This window comes from Pyrus communis, chromosome 4 (assembly GCF_041283825.1).
Source record: "Pyrus communis isolate YQ-2024b chromosome 4, ASM4128382v1, whole genome shotgun sequence".
Classification (NCBI taxonomy): Eukaryota; Viridiplantae; Streptophyta; class Magnoliopsida; order Rosales; family Rosaceae; genus Pyrus; species Pyrus communis.
In genome coordinates, this window is record NC_142568.1 from 5,309,989 (window position 1) to 5,333,986 (window position 23,998).

The following is a 23,998-nucleotide window of genomic DNA, read 5'->3' on the forward strand; positions in this document are numbered from 1 at the left end:
TCTATTCAAAATTCAAAGTAATGGGAAAAGTGAGTCGAACTTTCCCATGCCTTGGACGGAGGTTGACGGAGGCACTTCATTTGCTCACTAGAGTTATAAAACCTTGGTTGGGATACCGTCAACGGAGGTATTATAATCCATTAGGTACTAAGTTAGAGCTAAATGGAGTCTTGTCTTGTGCAAATGAGTAGATTGATTTTGGGAGGAATTGATTTGTGCATTGTTAGTTTAACACTTTATTATTTACCAGTTGAACCGATATTGTAACATTCCTTTATTTTTCATGTTTTCATATTCGAATTTAAAACCTCTCACTTCTAAACGAAGAAGAATACTAACAGCAGGCCGTAGTATTGAGGGGCTATTGTTTGTTAAAAGCCCTTAATTTTATGTATGAGGTGAGAGGTTTGTAAATGAACGCCTACATGGTGGAACAGCTCTGAGCCACCATTCCCCCCACCGACCATTAAGAACACACGCATATGCCTCCCCACGACTCTCTCAGCCAATTTCCCAAACACAAACCGGTAATTCGACGACGTAACTCAAATTGGAGCTTGAACCAGTTGGGCATAAAAGAGTTTCTGATCCACCTGAACCAAGTTCGATCATTGCAGGTCTTCATTTCTCCTTTTCAGCATTACGGTTTAATCTTATTTGGATCAAAACCCTAAAAATTTTCATCGAAATGATGAACCTTTCTTCAATACATCGGTTCTCCTCCTCCTCAGTCGGCCTGAAAAATCACACATTATCAATCCTGAACTTCTCTACGGCGGCGGCGGCCGAAACAGTGTACAATCACCTACAGAAAAATGGTGGCAACGTAGAGGAAATCCTTGCCTCGGTTCAGGTGAAATTGGACTCCAAATATGTTAGTCAGGTTTTACAGAGATGCTATGGTAGCCGTTCCCAAATGGGTCTTAGGTTTTTCATATGGGCAGGTCTTCAATCCACTCATAGGCACAGCTATTTTATGTATAGCAAAGCTTGTGAATTGTGTGAGATTAGGATAAAACCGACTGTGATTTTCGATGTTTTGGAGGCTTATAGAGTTGAAGGGTGCTCTGTTAATCTGAAGACGTTTAAGGTTGTTTTTAATTTGTGTAAAGAAGCTAAGCTTGCTGATGAAGCTTTAAGGGTATTAAGGAAAATGCCGGAATTTGGTTTGCGTCCGGATACTACGGTGTATAATGTCGTTATAAGATTGTTTTGTGATAATGGTGATATGGATGTGGCTGAAAGTTTGGTGAAGGAGATGCGGTTGGTGGATCTTTATCCCGATTTGATCACGTACATGGTACTGATCAAAGGGTTTTGTAATGTGGGTCGGTTAGATAATGCTTGTGGCTTGTTTAAGGTTATGAAGGAACATGGTTGTTTGCCGAATGCTGTGGTGTACTCGGCACTTCTTGATGGATTTTGTAGGTGTGATAATATGGAGAGAGCTTTGGGGTTATTGAAGGAAATGGAGAAGGAAGGTGGGGATTGTAGTCCTAATGTAGTAACATATACATCTGTGATTCAAAAGCTTTGTGACAAGGGACAGTCCACTAATGCCTTGGTTATTTTGGACCGAATGGAAGCTTGTGGATGTGCCCCAAGTCGCGTTACAGTTAGTTCTCTGATTAAGGGTTTGTGTGTCGAGGATCGAGTTGAAGAGGCTTGTAAGTTGATTGATAGAGTTGTTGCTGGACGTAGTGTCACATATAGTGATTGCTATAGCTCTCTTGTTGTGTCATTGGCAAGAGGTGGGAAAAGTGAGGAGGCAGAGAAGGTCTTTAGGATGATGGTTGATGGCAGGGTCAAACCAAATAGTTTGGCCTCTAGCATTATTTTGAAAAAACTTTGTTTGGAGGGTCGGGTGGTAGAAGCGTTGTGCTTGTTTGATGAACTTGAGAAAATGCAATGCTTGTCTTCCATCGACTCTGATGTGTATTCTATCCTCTTAGTGGGGCTTTGTCAACAAAAGCATTTAGTGGAGGCTGCAAAGCTGGCAAGAGCAATGCTCAATAAAGGAATTAAACTGAAAGCTCCTTATGTTGACACAATAACTGAGATATTGAAGAAATCCGGAGATGAGGAGTTAATTAAGAATTTGACGAGAATTGCAAGCTGAAGTTGAGCAAAAGAAAACCTTCATCTGTCTTGGAGGTTCTCATGTGTTTATCTGGAATTGTGTTCTACTAAGATCAATATCTCCGACCAAGAAGAAAACAGTTCTTGAGTTGAGTTGGTAGTATCTAACACAATAGCTGAGATACTGAAGAAAGTCCTGGTAAATTACTAATTACTTTGGCTTTATGTTATTCTGAATGTATCAAGCAGCTACCTGAAATATTTGCGAATGTTATATTGAATGGTGTTCATATTTTCTAGGATTGGTTAGATAATTCTAGTTGGAGATATCAATCTTTAGGGCACAGGAAAGCATGTCAATAAGCAAACTGCACTGCTCCTTTTCTTTTTTTTTTCTCTTTTAATGGCTTTCGGTTTGCATGTCTGTATTAAGGGAGGCAGGTAGAGGATTATTACTGGTGATGTTCAGATGGGATTATAAATGTTTCTACTTTTCCTTATGCCGTGCATGTAAGAACATAAGTTTTTTGCTAGCATGGATAAGGGAACTTAGGGAAGTATAATATTTGGAGGTCTTTGATTGTATGTCTCTTCTCGGTTACATGCATTCTTGAATATGTGGAATTCAGGTTAGGAAAATTCTCTTCCTTTCAACAATTGAAAGCAAGGTCAAGAATTTTTTGCACCTCTTGGTGTTGAATGCCTTATTGGCGTTTCTAACGCTCACTTCATGTACACATTTATCTCTCTCCTTGTGGTTAGAAGGAAACAATTATATGGTATTGTTTAGACTCGAATGTTTCCTAAATCAGTGTTCCCTTATTTAAGGTTGAGCGAGTTAGAATTCAGCTACTCCTTCTCATCCCTCCCTTAAATAATCCTCAGGGAGCACACATAGCATGTAACCATGTTATCTAGTCATCATTGATTGTTTTTATGGTTAGCGTAAAGCGGCTCATGGTTCTTGCACTTGTTTCTTGGCAGATCAACCTTTATACTGAGGACAGGATAAGTTGGAAACCTTAAAAGAAACGAAAATGGTTGACAAGTGAGGGCGACAACAGAGGTAAGTCAAGTTCGTGATAGGACGACGAGGATCGAGTTCTACATGAATTTGATAGCAAAGCACCAACAGTTGTACTTGATGTTCATCCTATACAATATCAAGTGCCTTTAGTCAACCAGAAAGCTTAACTGATTAGCTTTCAGGGTTCACAGGGGAATTGTAATTGCCTTAAGATTATTATTGGAAGTTGTCTATGGCCATTGGGAATCCGGGATCATTGTTTCCAATAATTGGTATTTAATATGTTTTTTCTTCAAATGATGTAGCCTGCGGCTAATCATACTTGAGTGTTTGCATTAGAGCTTTAAGTCAATAATTAAATTATTAATCACCTAAACATTTACAAATCTGGCAGTTGACATGACAGGTGAGGTTGTTTGGAAATAGTGAGGATCCTCGCCGGATCCTCTTTGTGAGATCCCGGGATTCTTAAATCACATCCGTTCATCGTACATCGTGCGGTTAGAAATGATTGTAAATTCTTTTATTTAAAATTGAATATAAATAGTACCTGACGAAAATTGATTGCACAATGTACGATGAATGGATGTAATTGGAGGATCTTCGAGATATTCACAAAGAGGATTCGGCAAGGATCCTCACTCGTTTGGATATGCGTTTTTGGAAAACACTAATGCTCGTAGTAAAATGGTAGCCTTACTTATAGAGACATAAATATATATCATATTTCAAACAACTCCACACCTTTTAAAACATTACAAGGAGGGACAAAAAACCCAATAACAGAAAACCAAGCCCAACCCAAAAAGAAACGGACTGACTAAATTACGGTCCATGCCACTCGACTATAACCGTTAATAAACGGCCACGTTAACCACTACACGACAAAAATCATAAAAACTAACCAGTTCCTTTCATTTTTCCCTTATTCAATACCCGTGTTCCTCTTCCACAAACCTATCATTTCAAAATCCTATCATGCAAAAGATACTTCCCCAGAAGAAAAAAAAAAAAAAAAAAAAAAAAAAAAAACCCTAAAATCTTCATAGTTTTCGACACTCTCAAGCTGGATTTTCAGTAAAGTGATTCACAAAGTTTAGTTGGATTTCCAAAAAGATCAGTGTTTCAAAGGTTTTTCTACTACTCGAAATTGTCATTTTGCATGATTATATTTCAATTCTGTAAAAAACGAATGCATTATCAAAGTTTTGGATGCATTATCAAGTGTTTTTGTACTTGTTTTTTGCAAAAGAAAACTGTAAAAAACGCATGCATTATCAAGTGTTTTTTGCACTTGATTTTACAAAAAATTCAGTATTTCAGTTCGTGAAAAAACAATTTCAGTGTTTTAGATCTTTCAGTTTCACTTTTTTAGTTTATATGTATACTGATTCTTAAACATCTGAAAAAGAAAATGAATATGCGTCTAAATTTTGTGAGTAAAAACATTAACTGTCTAGCTTCGATGTTGCACTTTAAACTGATGCTACACTTTGTAAATTAATTCTGGTTATACTTTCTGTTTGTAAATTGATTCTTAAACATATGAAAAAGAAAATGAATATGCGTCTAAATTTTGTGAGTAAAAATATTAACCATCTAGCTTTGATGTTGCACTTTGAACTGATGTTGCACTTTGTACTGATTTTGCACTTTGAACTGATGTTGCACTTTGTAAATTAATTTTGGTTCTACTTTTTGTTTATAAATTGGTTCTACACAATTATGCATCTACATTATGCGTTAACAACCAATTCTACATCTACCTTATTTGCTAAGTGATGCTGCATCTACTTATGTCAACTGATTCTGCACAATTCTATGAACTGATGCTGCATAAATATTAATAACATTCGCTAAATACTAAAGTAACTCATAATACATTCGAATTCTAACAAATATATATGATAACTATGCTGCAAAAAATAAATGGAACTTCAATGAAAAACAAAAGCAGCACAACGAAAAAATCATCTTCGCCAAACACTCGATCAAATAAGGTCAAACCGAATCAAAATCTTCAAAACTAAAAAACCGTGACTGCAAAAAACAAGAACAATCCAAAAAAACTCAATGAGACCAACAAAAAACTGAAAAATCAGAGACTCTTTCAAAATCTAAACCGAAATAAATTCAAAAACACACAACACTTCAAAAAACTAAATTGGAACACATGAAATTCAGAAAGATAAACTTGAGAGAAACACTTATCTTCGAAGAAAACTTGAATGATTTGAATAAAAATTATGGCGATATATAATTGAGGGAGATGACGAAATATAAATTGGAAAAGACAAACTTCAGAGAGAAAGAAAAACAGCAGGGAAACGAAAATATAATTTGAATGATTCGAATCACCGCCGATTGCTATTTAACAGAATACGTAACTTCGTTTCCAATGGAAAAACCGGACATGATGTCATCTTACGTGGATTTAAAAAATGTCGTTTCTTGAAATGTTTAAAAAAGCTTTGTCTCAATATATAATTAAATATTGAAAGTATACCATAAGTGTAATTTTTTCTAATAATAATAATAATGCAAGTTCTTCTTAGGAAAAAAAAAAAATCCTTTTTTAGTTTTTTTTCCTAACGAACATGGTTAAAAGTAATTTATTTGATTATGTGAAAAAATGGTTGGCTTCTGATGTTGACTAAAAAGAGACTTACTTTTAACTTGTTTCTTATAAAGGTGCATCTATAATGTCCTAGGTGAATACTGGTGGTAGATTTATTTATTGATTTATACGAAATTAAAAGCATTAAACAGCGAATTCGTTCCGATTGGGTAAAGTGTGGAACGATTCACGTCGGAACAAGGGTGTTTTACACACCCACTTCACCCTCCCCCTCCTCCTATTACATTTTGTGACTTCTCTTGCAGGTGTGGCTGTGGAGACTTTGGTTCTTGGTGGATTGATTATGTGCAATACTCTTAGATCTAGGTTTTGGTTCAGGTGCATTTTAAAGTTTCGTGATGTCTTCCTTAACATTGGTAGTGGCGATGGCGACTGATTTTTAGCTACTGGGAAGTAGGGTTTTGCTGTTTATATTTTCTTTTGTTGCCTACGAGCCTAATTCCGTCTAGGCCTCCCTTTGTTGCTTGGGTTGTAGCTCTCCTTTTGGGCCTGTCTTCTGTTTTATATTGCTTAGTTGTGTAGGATTTTATGTTTTATTTGGGTTTAGACCTTTCTAGCACAAATTGTATTTCTCTTTTCATGAATGAAGCTTTATTCACGAAGGAAGGAAAAAAAGAAAAGAAAAAGGGAAAGCGTTTCTAGCAACATTTGGAAATGAGTATCCTAAATTGTCCTAAGTTTGAAGTTGCAGTAGTTATACCATTTCAAAATTCCTTAAATTTTTAACTACTTTTATATCATAATAATGACCTAAAAAAATTACTTAGTAAAAAGTAATTTTTTTTCCTTCAGGCAAATGGTAAATGATGATGTGGACGAATGAGTCATACAAAGAGTCGACAATACATCAATGGTTTGAGACTCGAGAGTGACCCATCAAGCTTAAGCCACTGACAATGCATTGCGTGTTGAGAGGCCCATGTAAGCTTAAGGAAGTAAGTGATTGTTCATATCATTAAAGGTAGTAAACAATCAACACATAACCTAATCTTGTTCCCTTTTCTTTCGCTAGGAGTTATCTTTAGGATTTGGATCCTCTCCTGAGCCAAGGAGATGATCCTCCTGACTAAGACATGTGGACCGTTGGATTTTTATCCAACGGCTACAAATAGGGAGGTTCCTTTAAAGTTATAATAATTATAGCTGTTGAATTTTCATCCAACAGCTCACGTGTCTTGGTCAGGAGGATTCTCTCTTTGGGCTCAGGAGAGGATCCAAATCCTTATCTTTACCGTTTACACTAGGATTAGGGTAATTGTGTAACCCGTTCATACGAGGGATTGTTTTTAACATTATTTCTGCTTTTAGTAGATCTAAAATTTGCATAAAAATTTACCATTTTCTCATGATTCCATCTTTCTTTCCTTAGAGCAAGCCCAGCGTGGTTTTTAGCTCGGGGGACAGTGGACAGAACAAGGGCCCGAGGGCCAGTGGATCAGCTCCAGCATGGGCTAGGCCGACCGAAGGTGGAGGCCCGAGCTCCGGGCCCGTGGGGGATTGCCATCCCGAGAGCCTGAGGCCATGTGACGTCAGCGCTGACGTCAGGCGCGTGCACCCCACTCGCGCGTGGGGGCGCGTCGCTGATACAAAATCAGAAGAAAAAAAACCTTTGTCAGTTACCGTTGGGAAGCCACGTGGCTTCCCACGGTCCGTTAGATCTCAACGGTTATTTAATTTGGACCGTTCGATCTCAACGGTCAAAAAAAATAAAAAAGTCTTATTTAATATCCACCGTTCGATCTGAGATCAACGGTGGATATTAATATGCTTTATAAATAAAAAAATAAAAGAAAAAATAGTTTTAAAATTAAGAAAAGTTACCGTTGTGACACGTGGCACAATCTGGAGTGTTGGAATTCAAATTTTTTTATATCCAACGGCAGAGATTAATTAATTGAATAAAAATTTAAAAAAAATTCAAAAATAAAATCTGAAAAATCTGAAAAAAATTGTAAAAAAAATTGTTTTTACCTTTCTATAAATACCTTCTCATTATCATCTACCTTACACAACAATTTCATATTTTCTCAACTACTTTCAATCACATTCATTTCTTTGTCTCAAAGTTTGAATCCATTTTTTTTCAACAAAATGACCACTGGTGCAGGTACGAATTGGTCGCTTATTGAAGATGTTGCGTTGTGTACTAGCTGGGTTGAAGTTACTCATAGGACGATTAAAATATTTATCGGAAATCCATCCCCAATAATTGTCTTTTCGGATTTTATGACAAGTAGCGTAACGACAACGATTAAAAATCTTATCCGAAATTACAAATAAAATTATTTTGTATTATTTAATAATACTTCGGATAATGACACGTGGCGCAACGAGAACGATTAAAAATCTTATCCGATATTACAATTAAAATTATTTTGTATTATTTTATAAATAAAAAAAATACTAATATTTTATTGCCTATTGCTAGGGCTATTGAAGTGTAACGGTGGAGATGCAAATGCTATTGCCAGGGCTATTTACTGTTCATTAAGGGCAGTTACTGTTCATTAGGTGGATTGAATAGTGCATTGCCTGGGAGGAGAGCTCCAACGCTGGAGTTGCTCTTATGGGTTCTCCTTACCTCACGAGGAATAGGTAGTCGGTGTACCGGTAATGACAAAACATATAAATGCGTTGCATTTTTATTTATTTTTTTGGTGAAATTGAAAGGTAGAAAGTGTAGTGAATCTTTCTCAAAAAAAGAAAGAAAGAAAATGTATGGAATGAAAGTCATTAAATGCATGAGACTAATCATTCTGGATTTTAGTAGTTATAAGATTAGATTTTAGTTTTAGTTTTCGACGGATTTGGTACGAATCGCTATTTTTAGGGTTTAAATATTATGACCAAACTACAAAATTGTTGCAAGTGGCTTTTTACCAATAGTGGAAAAGTGTTAAGCCATTGCATGACGGTATGAGTTCAAATTCCGTCAGTTGTAAATCTGACATCTAATCTAACTAAATCTATCTTTTTGACAAAAAAAAAAACTACGAAATTGTTTTTTTCTTGTTCAAACTACCATAAAATGAAAAATAATTCGATTTAAATTGCCTTTTTTCTGTTTTTAAAATACTGTTCCAATTGCAATTTTTAGAGTTTCACAAGTGCAACGCCTTTCTAATTGGATAAGGATATACTTACACCTATTGTGGCATTCTAAACTGATTACATGTCGTCAAGTTTTAATCATATCGCTAACTAATTTAAAATAATTTTATTTTTGTATACTCGTTTTATGTAAGTCTTTTTCGCCATCAGGGTTCACGAGTCAATGATGCTAGTAGCCTAGTACCATTGTTGCACCTCATAACCGTTGCCATTGTTGACTAGCCTTTATTTATTTTTTTTTTTTCCCAAAATTTTTTTTTAGTAATTTTCTTTGTTTTGAATGGTACAAGCGTTTGTTTAAAAACATTATGACAAGACCAAAGTACATGCGATGCAATGGATATAATATTTTTGTATATAAATAGAACCCATATATATTGTTTGAGCTGTCAATTCTTCTTTTGGTTTTTTCCTATCAATTATCCAAATCTTTTTGTTTCTTTTTCCCCTAGTTAAGCAACTTAAATTATCATTTAAATTAAATTTCTGTTTGCATCTAAGAACTAAAAGTTTTCATGCAACTTTCGAGCTTCAACGCTGAAGGTGAGATATCTTACATTCCTTTAGGATGAGGATCATCCTCCTTGTGAGAATCCTAAAGATCAATTCATTTTAGTCATTGATCATATATCGTGTTATCAGCTTTTATTAAGTACTGTTTGTATTCAATTTTAAATAAAAAAATTATGACCGTAAGATGATTGATAAATGGATATGATGAATTGATCTGTAGGATCTTCACAAAGAAGATCTAAATAAGATCTTATTCCATTCTTTTATGCAATTTTAGTTAGGCAACTGTTTGGGCCAATAACATTCATCTAGAATCTTGTCATGGGCTGTCCAGTCAAGGTTGGCCGAATCCTATTATGAAGAGGATTGGTTTAGATAAGGGTGAGGTAGTCGAACCCTAGTGCAACAAGGAGTCTTAAAGCTAAGGATACTTAGAATTAGGGGATGAATTTGGTTCGTTAAGGAGCTTGGTTCAAAGTCCTATAAGGGTTAGGATTGGCCTAAACCTTATCAGACTGGGTTGAGGAGTTCTAATCCAAGTAAATTTCTAGTTCGGGCATAAGGGGTTCGCTACTATAAATAGAGAAAGGAGTGCATCATGCAAAGCCCTTTCAAATCAATACACAAATTGCCCTGCGCAATGCTTCTCAACAACCCTAAGATTTTTTCCTGTCCCCCTTTCTTCTGGCTAACACATCTTTAGTTTGGATAAACAGCAATGTGAAGGCAACCGGCGACATCTTCAGTTTGGATAGACAACATTGCTTCAAGACCAACTGGTTATTTATCCAAGTCTTGGTCAACAAGGATTTTTGAGGTTATCTCATCAGCCTTCTCGGCGAAGTGAGGTGTTATCAAGTTGCTAGGCTCGACAGATTGAAAGCTGAGTTTTATTTTATGATTGGATACTCGCAAGTACATTTTTGAGTTCGGCATTCAGACGGCCGAATCACATTTACAATCAAGAAATTTATCTCTTTCGAGTATTTGTGTCCGTACAGTATGGCACCAATTCAGCTTACTTATACTCTCGTGAATATAATTACAGAGACCGAACTCGGCGCCAACGATTTGTGAACTTCAAAGAAACTAGTAGCCTTGTCTTTAGGCTCTAGAACCCGAAGGCTGAGACGTGTTCCTTCCTTGACCGCAGTTGCAAGATTGAGAAGTCAGCAGCGCGCCCAACGCCACATCAACATATTTTACTCTCTGGCGGAACTCGGCCGACGAGTTGGCACACCTTGCACACAACCGAAAGACGTAGTTAACTTATTAATTACTTGGCCTACACGCCATATAGGCTTGGTAGTTTTTAGGGTCAACAGTAACATTTAAATATAATCTCACCTAATAAAGAATATTTGAGTTTAAAGATCTCATCATGTAAATGTGACCATAAACTTATTTTTGTGTGCAAACCTGGAAAGGTTTAACATTTGAAGGTTCAAATTTCTCAAATCATTACATTTTTCTTATATTGAAAATTCTATCAGTATATGTTAGATGACCTTTCAAAGCAAAAAATAATTACAAATTTTCATGAGACGAGGGCAAATTGAAATCGTCGATTGAAATTGAAGAAATTTGGTTCGTGTTTGAATAGGAGACTGAATGGTTTTCTTTTTCCTTTCTTTTTCATGGTGAGTATGAATATATCTAAATCTCACGTGCTAAAAATTAATGAAACTTTCAATTTTAAGCCTAAATTCTAACAAACTTTATCATACGTGTATGAATCATCAAATTGAAATCGTAGGTTGAAATTAAGGAAATTTGGTTCGTGTTTGAATAGGAGACTGAATGATTTATTTTTCCTTTCTTTTTTATGTTGAGTATGAATACATCTGAATCTCACATGCTAAAAATTAACAAAAATTTCAATTTTAAGCTTAAATTATAACAGACTTCATCATAGGTATTTGAATTGCAGTTTGTATACTAAATTTGTAAACTATTTGGTGTGTGAAAATAAATAAGTTAATCAACAGTTACGTAATTATTCAATTCTCAATTTTCATGTAATTTAGTTTACAAAACTTAATTTTTTTAACGTTACTCATAAAAAATTATCACGTCATAATTCCAATTTTCCTACTTGTCGATCGGAACCAGATCCCTTCTGGATCTAAGGGATCTGAGCTCACTAATCAATAAATTCGAACCATTGAAATTTGATTTTACAACTATAAACAGAAGACCATTCTAAAAATTATAATCATTGGATCAAATTTAAATAATCTGAATTCATTGATTAGTACACTCGGATCTTTTTGGATTTGAAGGTATCCAGTTCCTTGTCGGCCAGCCCCGTTAAAACGATGAAATAAAACGGTCCCGAATCCCACAAATCCCACCACGTGTCCCCCACTCACGTTTTTCAAACTCCCTCCTTAATGACCACCGTGACTCTATCCCTTCCCTCCATCTCCTTCCACACCCTCTCTCTCTCTCTCTCTCTCTCTCTCTCTCTCTCTCTCTCTCTCTCTTCCGTTCGTCCGCTTTCAGAGTTTGTTGAGAAAAGGTGGAGTAGAACCTCAGCCTATCCTCTCCCTGAAGCAAGTTCTTGTTTTTTAGGGTTAAGGGTTCCCTCATATTCCCCACCAATTCCCAATTCCCAATTGATTCTCCCCAGATTTCATCGATCCTTGATCGCATCCCTCATCGTCTTCATCGTCTCAACCTTTACTCTCCGATGGTCCCCTTTTCGTAAATTATAGTTGCGAGCTTTTCCATGGTTTTCAGTTTCTCCTTTTATAAATCGAATTTGCTCCCGATCATTTGTTCTTCTCACTGTTGCAGAAATTCTAGGTTTTCTAGCATGATTCTGTAATTTCTTTGGTGCATAAAAGAAAAAAAAGTTTAGGGTTTTATTTATTTATTTATTTATTTTTATGGGGATAATTGTGTAAATGGTTATTTGTATGTAAATATTGGGGGGAAATTTAGGGTTATCTGTTGAATCTGTGTTGTAATTGTGATCGATTGTGTCGCGTTTGAATCTGAGGCTATGTATATTGAGGAGTTGAAAGGAGGGGGAGTTGGAAGTGGGGAAGAAGGGAATTTGTCCCCTGGAAATAGAGATTTTGACCGCAGGGGCATCACACCGTTGGATGCGAAGCGGGTTTTGATCGGTGCAGGAGCTCGTGCCCTGTTTTACCCGACTCTGCTTTACAATGTCATTAGGAATAAGCTGCAGGCTGAGTTTCGGTGGTGGGATAAGGTTGATGAGGTACGAATATCATTTTATTGTTCTATTTGTGTATTTATTTATTTGTCATGTATATCTTACAATGTGTATAGATTGGGTTTGCTTGTATATTGTGTAATTTTTAGGTGTAGGGTTTGATTTAGATTGTGAATTTTGATAGCTTACGAGTACTTTATTCCTTTGAGAATTTATCTCTTAATGTAATTCATGAATGGGGTGTGATTCTTTGTGTGTGGTAATGTTAGCTTGGAATTATTTTCTTAGCTGATAGTTGATGTAACGTAGAGCCGTAGACCCAGTTTATTATGTATCTTCAAACGAAAAAAATTGTTTATGTTTGATTGCACTTCTACATGTGGCGTTTTGCCCTGCGAGTGTTTATAGACCTAGTGTTGATTTTTTTTTTCTGTGTCTAAATTCTAATAATTTCTTCTTTTTTTTCAGTTTGTATTGTTAGGTGCAGTTCCATTCCCTACTGACGTGCCTCGCTTAAGGGAGGTTGGAGTCGGTGGAGTCATCACACTTAATGAGCCATACGAGACTTTGGTTCCAACATCTCTTTACCATGTTAGTGGTTTTCCTTGTAGTTACACCAAAGTATCCTTCTTGAGATTTGTACTGTGAGAGTTCATTTGCTTTTGGAGATTAGTTGGTGCATTTTCTCTCTGATGAAATGTTGTTGCTGTTTGTGACATATTTAATACCTGACAGATTAACTGGTCCTTTCGGCAATGTTATTTTGTATTCATATGTAAATTATGTGGACTACACATGACTTGGTTCATGTCTGTAATAGACTAAAACTTCTTTTATGTTTTTCTTATACTTCACCCTATTTCCCAGTAGATTTATGCGTTTCTATTAAATTTCTGGCAGTCTCACGGCATTAACCATCTGGTGATTCCTACAAGAGATTACTGCTTTGCACCATCACTCAGCGACGCATGTCGTGCTGTAGACTTCATTCATGGTAAGCATTCTTGCAACCTGATTTCATCATATTGGAAGGCATCTGATATTGCATGACTTAGCGCAAACAAGGCATGTATCTATGGCATATTCTGATCTTGGCTAGATACAGATGACATGTTAGGAAATTTTTAAGCTGAAACAAATTGTCCAGCATTGCTCTTATATGCAAGGGTGCAATTGTAAGTCTGTCCTAGATTTTTCCAGTGTAGATAGGTTATGATGCTCAGAAATTAAGGACCGTCTTACCTACCTCTTTTTTATTGGACGGAATTTTAGAAACTTAAAAGAGAGAATTTTGGTATTTTTAAGCTGCTTGGTGGTGTTGTTGAAATTTTATTCCTGGGTATTTAAAAAAACAAAACATTTGATTTGTTTCACCGTACTTGTTTAATTTTCATTAAGGACTAGGAGGTTTAGTGTTAGTCGTTATATATATCCTGGAATCGAAATTGTCATTTTCGTGAAAATGTTTGATTGTAGTCTAAGATATGATTTTGTTTTTTCTTCTGAGGAGACTTATCTGATATATACATTTTTTTTCTCTCATTTGGTTTTTGTCATGAAGAGAATGCATTAAGTGGACGGACAACTTATGTTCACTGTAAAGCTGGACGGGGGCGTAGCACAACCATTGTTATCTGTTACCTGGTTAGTACTAGGCTCTGAAATTACAAATAACTTTGATGATTGCCAGCATTACTGATTTTTTTTTTTTTTTTTTTTATATAGGTCCATCACAAACAGATGACACCTGAATCTGCTTATGAATATCTAAAGTCGATTCGGCCAAGGGTGCTTTTAGCCTCTGCTCAGTGGCAGGTAACTTGTACAACTTATATGTTACTTGCACTGGCATTGTTGGCTGATTTTTCTCCCTGCTGTTTGATGCTTTTTTCTTTCGGTTGGTCCTGCTTGGAAGTTGGTGCAGTGAGAAAATTGTATTTACATTTCTGTTTACCAGTATCAGTACATGAACAATTTGCCTATACTACTATAATCTAGATTTGCACTGACCTGTGGCATGATCTAATTGTACCCTTGAATTTGACTTATCCTGATCTCCTATTTGATGGTTCGTTTTCAGGCTGTCCAGGAGTACTACTATTTAATGGTGAAGAAAGCTTTTGTTTACAGCCGCATGCCAGATCTGATGGTGAAACCGCTTCAGTCTGCTTCTTCGCACAATCTAGTTGCATTTGATGAAGGCTCTATGGTAGTAGTAACAGAATCAGATCTTGAAGGATATGATGCGAATTTCCAGTCTGGCGCTGTGGGAAGTGAGATTTGGGCAGACTTGAGTGTGGTTTATCGGGTGCGAGTAGCTGGTCAGGCAGCTCTTGCAAGAATCTCATGTATGTGGCTCCGCTGCGGTGCCCATCAGAAGATCTCAGGAGAGAATATGGGCAGGGACAGCAGCTGCTCGATGAGGGCTGATCGTCTGGGCGGCATTAGTGTGGATATACAAGTCTACTGAGGAAAGCCCCAGAGAATGCATATAAGTTGTTTGCTAAGCGTTCTTTTCTTTTAGCGTCTTTCTCGTACAGAAAATGGGAATAAATGTTTACATTAGGCAGCACTAAACTGTGTTTTTCGCCGCCTCCCCCGTTGTAAATTGAGTCGCTACTTCTATCTTGCATCGAAGCGAAAGAAAGTTGAGCAGTATGGTTCAATTATTAGTGATGCCTATCATCATATTTATTTGGTAACCTAATTTAGAAAAAAGAAAAGAAAAAAAAAGTACGAACAAATGACAAACGTAAGGAGTTTGTAACTTCAGTGGTTTAGACGAACAATTTTATGTGTAGGATCATGGTTCTAAAAAATGCTAGGTGTTAATTCGGGTGGCGAGTTGGAGCTTAGTGCTTAGGCGACTAGGGTTTTTTTATTAGCATCGCACACATATTGTTGAATGCATCTCTCATAAAATATTACTTATACACTTTAATACAAAAAGATTATTTAGACCCCTTAAGATTATGAATACACCTCAAAATCATTTTTAGTGTATATTATTTTCTTCAAACTCTCGAATCCACTCTCACCCGCTGTTGAACTCAACGATACAATTCATTGCAATGTCATTTATCACATATTAGTTTGTGTTTATAATATTTCATTCGATTGACAAAAATCTCTTCAGTGAAAATTGAATGGGTTTGCTTTTGATATGGTAGAGTTCGCTGTTACCTGTCAGACGTATACAGAAAACAAATATTGAAAACCTCATGAAGCAACTTAGGGCAACTTGTCCTATTCCGCACATTATTTCTCCTTACTCGAGCCAATAAAAGTAATAGTCTTCAATGTAATGGCTTGATGATGAATTGATGATGGACACTTCCGAAATTCTCTTGACCAACCTTTTGAATTCACTTGCTAAGATTGCAGAGGCTCTATTCTATTTTTTGCAGAACTTGGTTTGCATTCAATGCTTTTGATCCAATTTCTTCAAATACGAAATCTATAATCCCTAATTGACAAAAAACTAAACACTCAATTGACATAAACCCAGATGTTGACAAAGAGTTTGAGGGTTAGGTGTCTTATTGTTGTGTATGTTGGGTGTGAGGGTAGTATTGGAAAAAATGTGGGGTGTATTAAGATAAATTTTAGTTCAAAAAGTAAAAGTGGGGTTCATTAAGTATGTGAGGTGTAGTCAACAAAATGTGGGGGTGTGAATAAAACAACCTTTTTATTATATAATGATAAATAAGTATCTATTTATAGTTAAAAGACACATAATTGTATATATAAATTGTAAAATAAAATAACATATAGATTATAAAGTATTAAAACATAATGAAAACATGAGGAACAAGTATATAATGAGTGTTTATCTAAGTATTCAACAAGTCTCTTACATTTTATTAAAAAAATAGAATGCAAAATGAAAGTTATTTTCTGTTAAGTGAGAGTCGCAACCTAAGGCCATCTCCAACCGAAGAAGGGCCATAGGGCTCTCTTTAGCCCTATAACCCTCCAAGAAATTATATTTTAATGAACAGTGCCAAACTATATTTCATACCATCTCCAACCGCGAGGGCCAAATGGCCATAGGCCAAACATAGCCATGTGACAAAAAAAACCATCTCTAATCGAGGGGGCCAAAAGGTCATAGGCCAAACATAATTTATTAATTAAATTTAAAGACTACAACAACTTAAATTTAGAAACTACAACTTAAATATTAAAATTAGAATTTTTTTATTTTGTCCTGAAAAAAATTCAAATCCAATGGCTACTGGCGCCGCATCAGCATGACGCCAGCTAGCCACCAATAGCCGTTGGCATTTGAATTTTGGGCCGCCCTGGGGCTGGCTGGCTAGCTCATTTGGGCCAGCCTGTTGGTCTGATTTGGTATTTTTGGCCCGGTGAGGCCCATAAACCCTTTGGCTTAGTTCTCCATTGGAGATGGTTTTCATATCATTTTAGGCTATTTTTAGCCCTATGGCCCTCTTGGCCGGATCAGTTGGAGATGGCCTAAGCTGATTTAGGCGGGCTAGGCGCACTTTCTTAATTCAAATGTTTAGAGACTAATTAGGGCAGTAACCAATCGCCTAATGCCTAGGTAGGGATTTTTGACTAGCGTGCGGGATATAGAGTGATATTTTTTATGCTGAACGCCATTTTGTGGACCAAGTTATATGCCCTTGAATAAATTTTGTACAGAATATATATATCCATATATTGGCAGGGCTTCAGTCACATAGGCGTGGAATAAATTGCAATAATTGTACAGATAAATCATCCCCACCCACAAACCAGAGTTTAATTTTTGATTTAATAGTTTTGAGTTCACCTAGTGATTAATCTTAATCAAGGCTGATGGTGCAGCGACTTGTCCTCTGTGAGGCCAAGAAGTTCACTGAAGAAATTCTTGACCGGTAAGGGCCACCTGTACGACGACGATCCTTCCAGTACAACTTGAGTTGTTGCTCTCTCATCAAAATCTCCACTTGCCCTCCTGGTGTGACTAGCTTCCTTGTTTCCATCCGTCGTTGATGCTGAATCTTGCAAGTAGGGCACTACGTGCTTCTTCATGTCGCTGGTGGAGATTCCGAGATGACCTCCTGCAACGCTAATGTACTTGACCCTCCCAGCTTCGTCCAAGGTTCTCAAACCGATCCAGTCCTCAGTATACAGATCAGTCTGCATAAAAGTGAAGGCGTTTAAATCATAAATGCAAATCTTCTAATGCATCAAATCTTTAACACTAATTGGTATTACCTGCTGTGGACTTAAAATCGATTTGAAGCTATCATCTTGGTAATATCCAAACCACGAGGTCTCCTTCGGTATCAAAACAGTGTCATGCTCAAACTGCAGAAATACAAAATTATCATGGACAGAATGCATATGGTTAATTGACTAATTAATATTCTGAGGAACCTAAAGAAAATGTTACCACAAAGATATACATATTTTCCAACTTACCATGATAAGCACCAGGTTCTGTAAGCTACTAAACCTTTCCTTGTAAGTGGAGTTTCTCTCATCAGGGAGTTCGTTATTGAGCTTAGGAAGAAACTTGCATTTCCCTAAATATTCAGACATTGCCTGGAAACAAATTGTTGATCAGGATGCATTTGCTTACAGCTATCATAAAACTGAGTAAAAACCGTAGGTGAACAATGCGGTAAACAACACCTCATTAGATGTATCGAATGTTTCATTAGTAGCCACTCACATTTGGTAATTTAAGATAACCGCTGGGAGCCAAGTGTTCCTACATTTTCAGAATCACAATCAAGATGGTCAGGCCTCATTGGAAATATACGTAGGAGAGCGAAAGTGGACACCGTAATAGAGAAAAAAAGAAAGAACCAGCAGAATTAGATGCATACTTGAATATAGTCTGTGTAGATCTCTGATTTAAGTAGCTTATTCACAATGATGCAGAATATACCAGACTGCAGAGGCACAAAAACAAAGCCCTTTAGCATTATTAACATGTCCCAAATAGGTCACAGTGTATTTCCAACCACGTTTGAAGTGTTCCTCGGTAGTTAATACCTTGTGACTATTATAATTTGAGACATTATGCTATAAACAATAAAGTTCTGCAACAATCTCATAAATATATAAATATGCTGCGGGAATCAGCAAAGTAGGTAAATGACCAGAATACAATGCGGTCTTTGTATGGAAGATTTCACTCTTAGATGTATTATAATACAAAATGCTTTCAAAATATTCTCATCTTATGAATTGAATGAATGACGTAGGAAATGCAGTTTGGTGCAACCATTTACGATAAAGTACTGCAGAAAGAGCTAATCCTCTCCTGCATAAAATCATAAACTTTCCCATATATATATCTGGTTCTTTCGGGTGAGAAGCGCTCTATTGGGAAGAGGAAACATCAAGTTCATATAGCATACTAGGATGGTAATTTTAAGCACCATGGGATTCTACACTCTGAATTCAATTGTTAATATACGCATGTACACTCTTCTTCACCAGAAGCTATCTCAGCAAGACAAAAGCATTTGGATAGGGAGGGATTAAAATTCCATGATGATAGTATGTTACTTACACCACAAAGAGGCACAGAAGCAGTACCGGCATGAGGTCCTCCTAAAGAGACGAAGTTCTTGACCTGCAATCAATAATGGCAAAAACAAGAAATTTTGCATTGTCAAATCCGCATCTGTTACGAAATGAAACATCAACTTCTGTAAGAAATGCGCATTGAACCAAAGAAACAATGATACGGAAGAAAAATCTCTAAACCTAATAAAGCATTCGCCTATAAACCACATCACAGAAAAATGTGACTAAAAATTTCTCTGAGACAGAAATAATCCTAACAGCTGTTATGTCACCAAAATAATATAAGAAAAATCTAAGAAAAACTTATAACCTCATTCCTCATGCATTTTCAAAGAGTTGGATACATGTAGCTCATACATGTATGATAACTGAAATTCAATTTTAAATTTAATCACAATACATGTAGTCCGTTGAAAAGCAGTAGAGGAAAGATGATATTAGCAGAGTTAGTTGAATTGAATCTTACAGGGGGTCCATCGACGCAAAATTCTACCACACCTCGGCCTATCAAATTGCCCTGTCAAATTAAAAAGAAAAAGTTATGAGAAAGAACCGATTGACCAGAGTTACTTGAGCATCAAAACTCAACATTATAAGCTACAATTCATTAATCTATTCATAAGCATTGGGGGATTGAAAAACAATGTAACACGATGAAAAACTTGTCGCAGATGAAATGACAATGAAGGCTACATAATATAAATAAACTTGCAATCCACAATGAAAACTACCACCATCAGAACAACAAAAGGAAAAAGGAAGAAAAGATGATGTAATGGCAGATCATCCCACATATATCAACAAAGCCATGAGTCAGTAGCTAAACTTGGGAATAAAATGGCATCTAATAAGGACAACATTGAAACATAATGACAGCTCCGCTGATGGCCAGAACAATGACAAATGTTGTAAAATACAGAGTCATAGACGCCAAGAATCATTAGGGTGAAGATGGAGAACAATATCACCTGTAAGGAGTGCTTTGATTCAAATTCAAAATACATAAAAAAGGACCGGTTAGGTGAATGAGGCAAGAAAACATGTGATTACATGTACTTACTAAGTGAAATGGTGAGGAAGGATGTCAAGAAGTAATTCCGATCATGGTGACATAATGTGTGGAGTTAAGCTGAGCTGATCAAAAATCTAATTTACTAAATACACGTGAAAACAGAAAGATCCAATCATAATAATACCTGGGAGAGACCAACAATGTTGTAACCTTGTCTCAGTTCTTCCTTTTCTTTAACCTGTGGTTGTAGTAGGGAACAAAGTCAAAAGTCACAGAAACTTCAAAAGCCAGAACAACAATATCAGTAACAAGGAAAACTTCACTACCTTATCACAAACGATTCTGGTCTGCAAACACGTAGAAAAAAAGTCAGATTACAAGTGGAATTCATAGAATTATAAATAAAATGACAAGCCTTGCTTTTTTAGATTTTACCTGTTCCTCAAGAGGCAAAAACCAGGAATCCCACGTTCCATCACCAATTTCTCTGCAGGAAGGTAAATCCTAGCAATATTATTACACATGGGAAAAGTACACTACATACTACATTGCTCCCCGAAAATTGAAAAAAAAAAAAGAAGTGTAAGAAACCAAAGGGCGGACTTCTCAGTTACACATCACCAAGAGTCTTTTAAACAATCAGGTTGTATCCTATCATATTGTTCTATAAACTCAAGAAGGCCACACCATATGTTAAAATAAATCTTAGAATCAGAATTTGATATAAAGTTGTTAAAAGCAATGTGATGAATGAAGTATACGCAATTAGCTCTCAAAGGATGACATATAGGTATGGGAAAAAGTAGACAGGCTTGAGAAGAAAATAATGGACCATACATGCAATATCCTTCAATACCAGAAAAGTTGCTCAGTTGCTCGGTAAACTGTTTAACTCCTTTGTTAGAGCACTGGTCTCCAATGCCTGTCATGATGAAGCATTAGAATGCAGAAAGAGAATAAGAATGCAATAATAAAGAATAGTGAGAGAAGAAATGAATCTCCGTTTCACTGATCAAAGTTAACAAACTCCAGGAAAGAAAGATCAGTCAAGTATATAAACGGAAACTAAAAGAAGAACTACATGGATGATGTTCAAAATCCAACTAAAAACACTTAACTGGTATCAGATTGACCAAATTCAAGGGAAACTAGGTATCGATAGAAATGTCAAACTTTTTTTCGAGCATACAACACAGAAAACTTGCACTATTCCAAGACTGAATTAGTACATTAGATTATGCAGAGTTTATTGAATGCAATTAGCTAATAGGAAGGTTTGAAAAAATGTTTAGTAAAAACAGAGTAAATGCTTCAAAAAAGCACATTGGGTTCATTTTGCCTGTAATTCGAATTAGTCTGCTGCCGTTTGATGAGGCATGCGCAGGCAAGCAACAGATACTACCCGGCAGCAGTTTTTATTATCTTTTTTGGCTCCATTGTTATTTTGTTTTGTATTTTTCTCAGCAGTTTTTCTTGGTGATTAACTGCAAAAAGAAACTATTTGGTTCATGCTACAGAGAGAAAAAGTTTAAATATCTCGCTGCTGAATTATGTTCCTCGGGCGGGTGAACCGAAAATTGTGGTTTAATTCTTTGATCTACAATCTTCATGTAACGGTTTAATTAATTAAAGACAGTTATTTTATATGTATTTTTTTTTCAACCACACAGAAAATGCAAAAAATAGAACTTTGAGAAAATTTCTTCCAGATTTAGATTAAGGCCGTGTCTCCATGCATTGCACATGCTGGCATTTGGATATTAGTATCTAATTGAACATCTTCAGGAAAATGGTCATCATCAAGTTCCTATTAGTTCTAAAAATCTTTCTCTGATGCAGCAAATTACAGCAACCCACCATATTTAGCATCAATACCATAAATTAATCAACTTTTGTCCAGAAAATAACAATATATCAAAAACCCAGAAAAAATTCAGCAAAACACAGATACAGAAACAGATTTATCAAACAAAATATGAATAATTTCTTTGAAAGGAAAATTGACAAGTACGAAACAGAGAGAGCAGGAAATTACCATGGAGGACTATGAAGGGTACGGAAAGTGAAGTTGGGATGGATATCAAAGCCACGATGAAGACGACGACCAATTCCATCATCTTCTCTTCTGGATTGCGGTCTCTGAAAATTCTTTCTTCTTCTTTTTTTTTTTTTTTTTATATAAAAAATTAATAAGATATTTAATATTTGTTTATGGTAATGGTAATGGGGGTAGGTGGTGTGTAATTGGCGGATAAGGAAGCTTAAAACATGGAGGCACAAGTGATTGCGGTTGGCTTTTGCTTCGACGGAATTTATTTAGGGTATCTGATTTGCTTCTCGAAGTCACCAATTGACGATCTGCCAAGATTACAGGAATTAAATAGTATTTAAGTTACCGTTTCGTGATTTGCGTCGTCAGACTGTCAGCCCCCAGGAGTGGGAGGTGCAGATTTTGGAATAAGGATGATCTTTGGATCATTTTTGTGAGAATCTCGAGAAATCTTTAAATTACATTCATTCATCATCATCATAAATTTTTTTATTTAAAATTAAATATAAACAGTACTTGACGAAAACTGACTGCATGATATACGATGAACGGATGTAATTGAAGAATTCGGAAAGGACCCTCATTGCAGTTTTTGTATATTCGCTGCATGGTCTTAGCCAAGTCAGAAATTTTTACAAATGTGGTATTATAAAGGAGGAAAATTAAGATTTTATCCCTTGTTAGAAGCATCTACTTGCATGAAACTAGTACATCGTTATCGTAGTGTCTTGGTTCGGTAATTTTATATTGTGAGTAAGTTTTTTTATATGGTATAACATTATTGAATCAGAATAAAAACTCGTTCTCCCTTGCTAGGGTGCAACTCGGGTAGATTGGATGCTCAATTCAAACCCTAACATGACCTTTACAATTCAGTCTTTAGTTAGGTTTGAGTTCATCATGGTTCATTCGACTTGAGTTTCAGTCAGGCTTTGCATTAATCCTGTAACACCTTATTTGCAAAAAAATTCAAATTTTCAACCAAACAATGGCAATATTTGTTAAAATACATCATCATCACACAAAAATTAAACCAAAGAGTGTGGACTTCATTTCTATTATTTTCACATTGCGAAGTTGAAATTAAATTACAGGACAATACTAATGTGTCAACTAAATGAAACATAAGAATAATACCCCAATCTGGAATGTTCACCAGGACACCCAAATCGAGTTGTGTTGGCTGACACCTGGAAGGTGACGAAGCCATAAAGTGAAGTTCATATGGAAAAGTATAAATAAATTAAAACCTAAAAGTCTAGAATTAATCTAAACTAATATTGTGAGTACGCAACAGCGGGATGAACCCTTATTACACATGTGATGTCAGAGCATAAATAGTTATGCAGTAAAGTAAGGAATTTTTGTACCAAAAGGAGAAACCTCCTACATTAATAGTAGTGGATGTTAGCGTTTGTCAGAAATCATCATCGCCACAAGAGTACAGTCGCTAAGTCCTAGAGGGCGAAAAATAAAGGTAAGTGGGCAGAAAACTGTAATACCCTAGAAAAATTAAAATATATGATTATGTGGAAATTTTTTTTCGGGAAGTGAAATGACTAAACATAATATTTTTTAGGACGTATTTTATCCTCATATATTTTGTCATGTTTCTTGACATATTTAGATAGAGTTTGATCCTATGAATGCGTAGGCGCAAACCATTCGTAAAACGGAGTTATAACGAAAGAGTTATTAACGTTTAAAGTTAGGGTTATATCTGTAATTTTTGCTTCATCTTGGAGGCTCCAGATTTTTGAGCCATTATTTGTGATGACACGTGGACGGTTGAGATTAAAAGAAAAGAAGAGAAAGGAAGAAAGGAGAGCGGGGGG

At 36.0% G+C, this 23,998-nt stretch overlaps 2 protein-coding genes and 1 pseudogene across 3 annotated transcripts; 2 read left to right on the top strand and 1 right to left on the bottom strand.

Annotated features, from left to right (window-relative positions):
• Positions 1-400: 400 nt before the first annotated feature.
• Positions 401-3,403, top strand: LOC137723567 (pentatricopeptide repeat-containing protein At5g47360 pseudogene; annotated as a pseudogene). Its single transcript, XR_015961508.1, has 2 exons — positions 401-2,278; positions 3,064-3,403. The product of XR_015961508.1 is annotated as a pentatricopeptide repeat-containing protein At5g47360 pseudogene (transcript).
• Positions 3,404-11,626: 8,223 nt separating this feature from the next.
• LOC137722901 (phosphatidylglycerophosphate phosphatase PTPMT1) lies at positions 11,627-15,221 on the top strand. The gene is made up of 6 exons (XM_068462018.2): positions 11,627-12,597; positions 13,021-13,143; positions 13,453-13,546; positions 14,114-14,196; positions 14,278-14,367; positions 14,633-15,221. The coding sequence occupies exons 1-6, from the start codon at positions 12,376-12,378 to the stop codon at positions 15,020-15,022; spliced, it is 1,002 nt and encodes a 333-aa protein (XP_068318119.2). The 5' UTR covers positions 11,627-12,375; the 3' UTR covers positions 15,023-15,221.
• A 1,986-nt stretch (positions 15,222-17,207) lies between these two features.
• On the bottom strand, positions 17,208-22,355 carry LOC137722569 (uncharacterized). The gene is made up of 12 exons (XM_068461604.2): positions 22,149-22,355; positions 20,951-21,035; positions 20,549-20,600; positions 20,440-20,460; positions 20,298-20,351; positions 19,568-19,618; positions 19,085-19,147; positions 18,393-18,458; positions 18,236-18,274; positions 17,983-18,105; positions 17,776-17,868; positions 17,208-17,697 (listed from the first exon to the last, which is right to left on the bottom strand). Exons 1-12 carry the CDS (start codon positions 22,228-22,230, stop codon positions 17,365-17,367), a joined length of 1,062 nt encoding a protein of 353 aa, XP_068317705.2. The 5' UTR covers positions 22,231-22,355; the 3' UTR covers positions 17,208-17,364.
• Positions 22,356-23,998: the final 1,643 nt, after the last annotated feature.

What these genes read in the sequence shown, in the direction of transcription:
- LOC137722901 (XM_068462018.2), top strand. Translation starts at nt 12,376, where the DNA reads ATGTATATTGAGGAGTTGAAAGGAGGGGGAGTTGGAAGTGGGGAAGAA. An exon ending in TTCCAACATCTCTTTACCAT is followed by an intron (nt 13,144 to 13,452) that starts GTTAGTGGTTTT and finishes AATTTCTGGCAG; the next exon opens with TCTCACGGCATTAACCATCT. An exon ending in CCATTGTTATCTGTTACCTG is followed by an intron (nt 14,197 to 14,277) that starts GTTAGTACTAGG and finishes TTTTTTATATAG; the next exon opens with GTCCATCACAAACAGATGAC.
- LOC137722569 (XM_068461604.2), bottom strand. Translation starts at nt 22,230, where the DNA reads ATGATGGAATTGGTCGTCGTCTTCATCGTGGCTTTGATATCCATCCCA. An exon ending in TCTACACAGACTATATTCAA is followed by an intron (nt 18,275 to 18,392) that starts GTATGCATCTAA and finishes CTGAAAATGTAG; the next exon opens with GAACACTTGGCTCCCAGCGG. An exon ending in GTTATCTTAAATTACCAAAT is followed by an intron (nt 18,106 to 18,235) that starts GTGAGTGGCTAC and finishes ATTTGTTTCCAG; the next exon opens with GCAATGTCTGAATATTTAGG.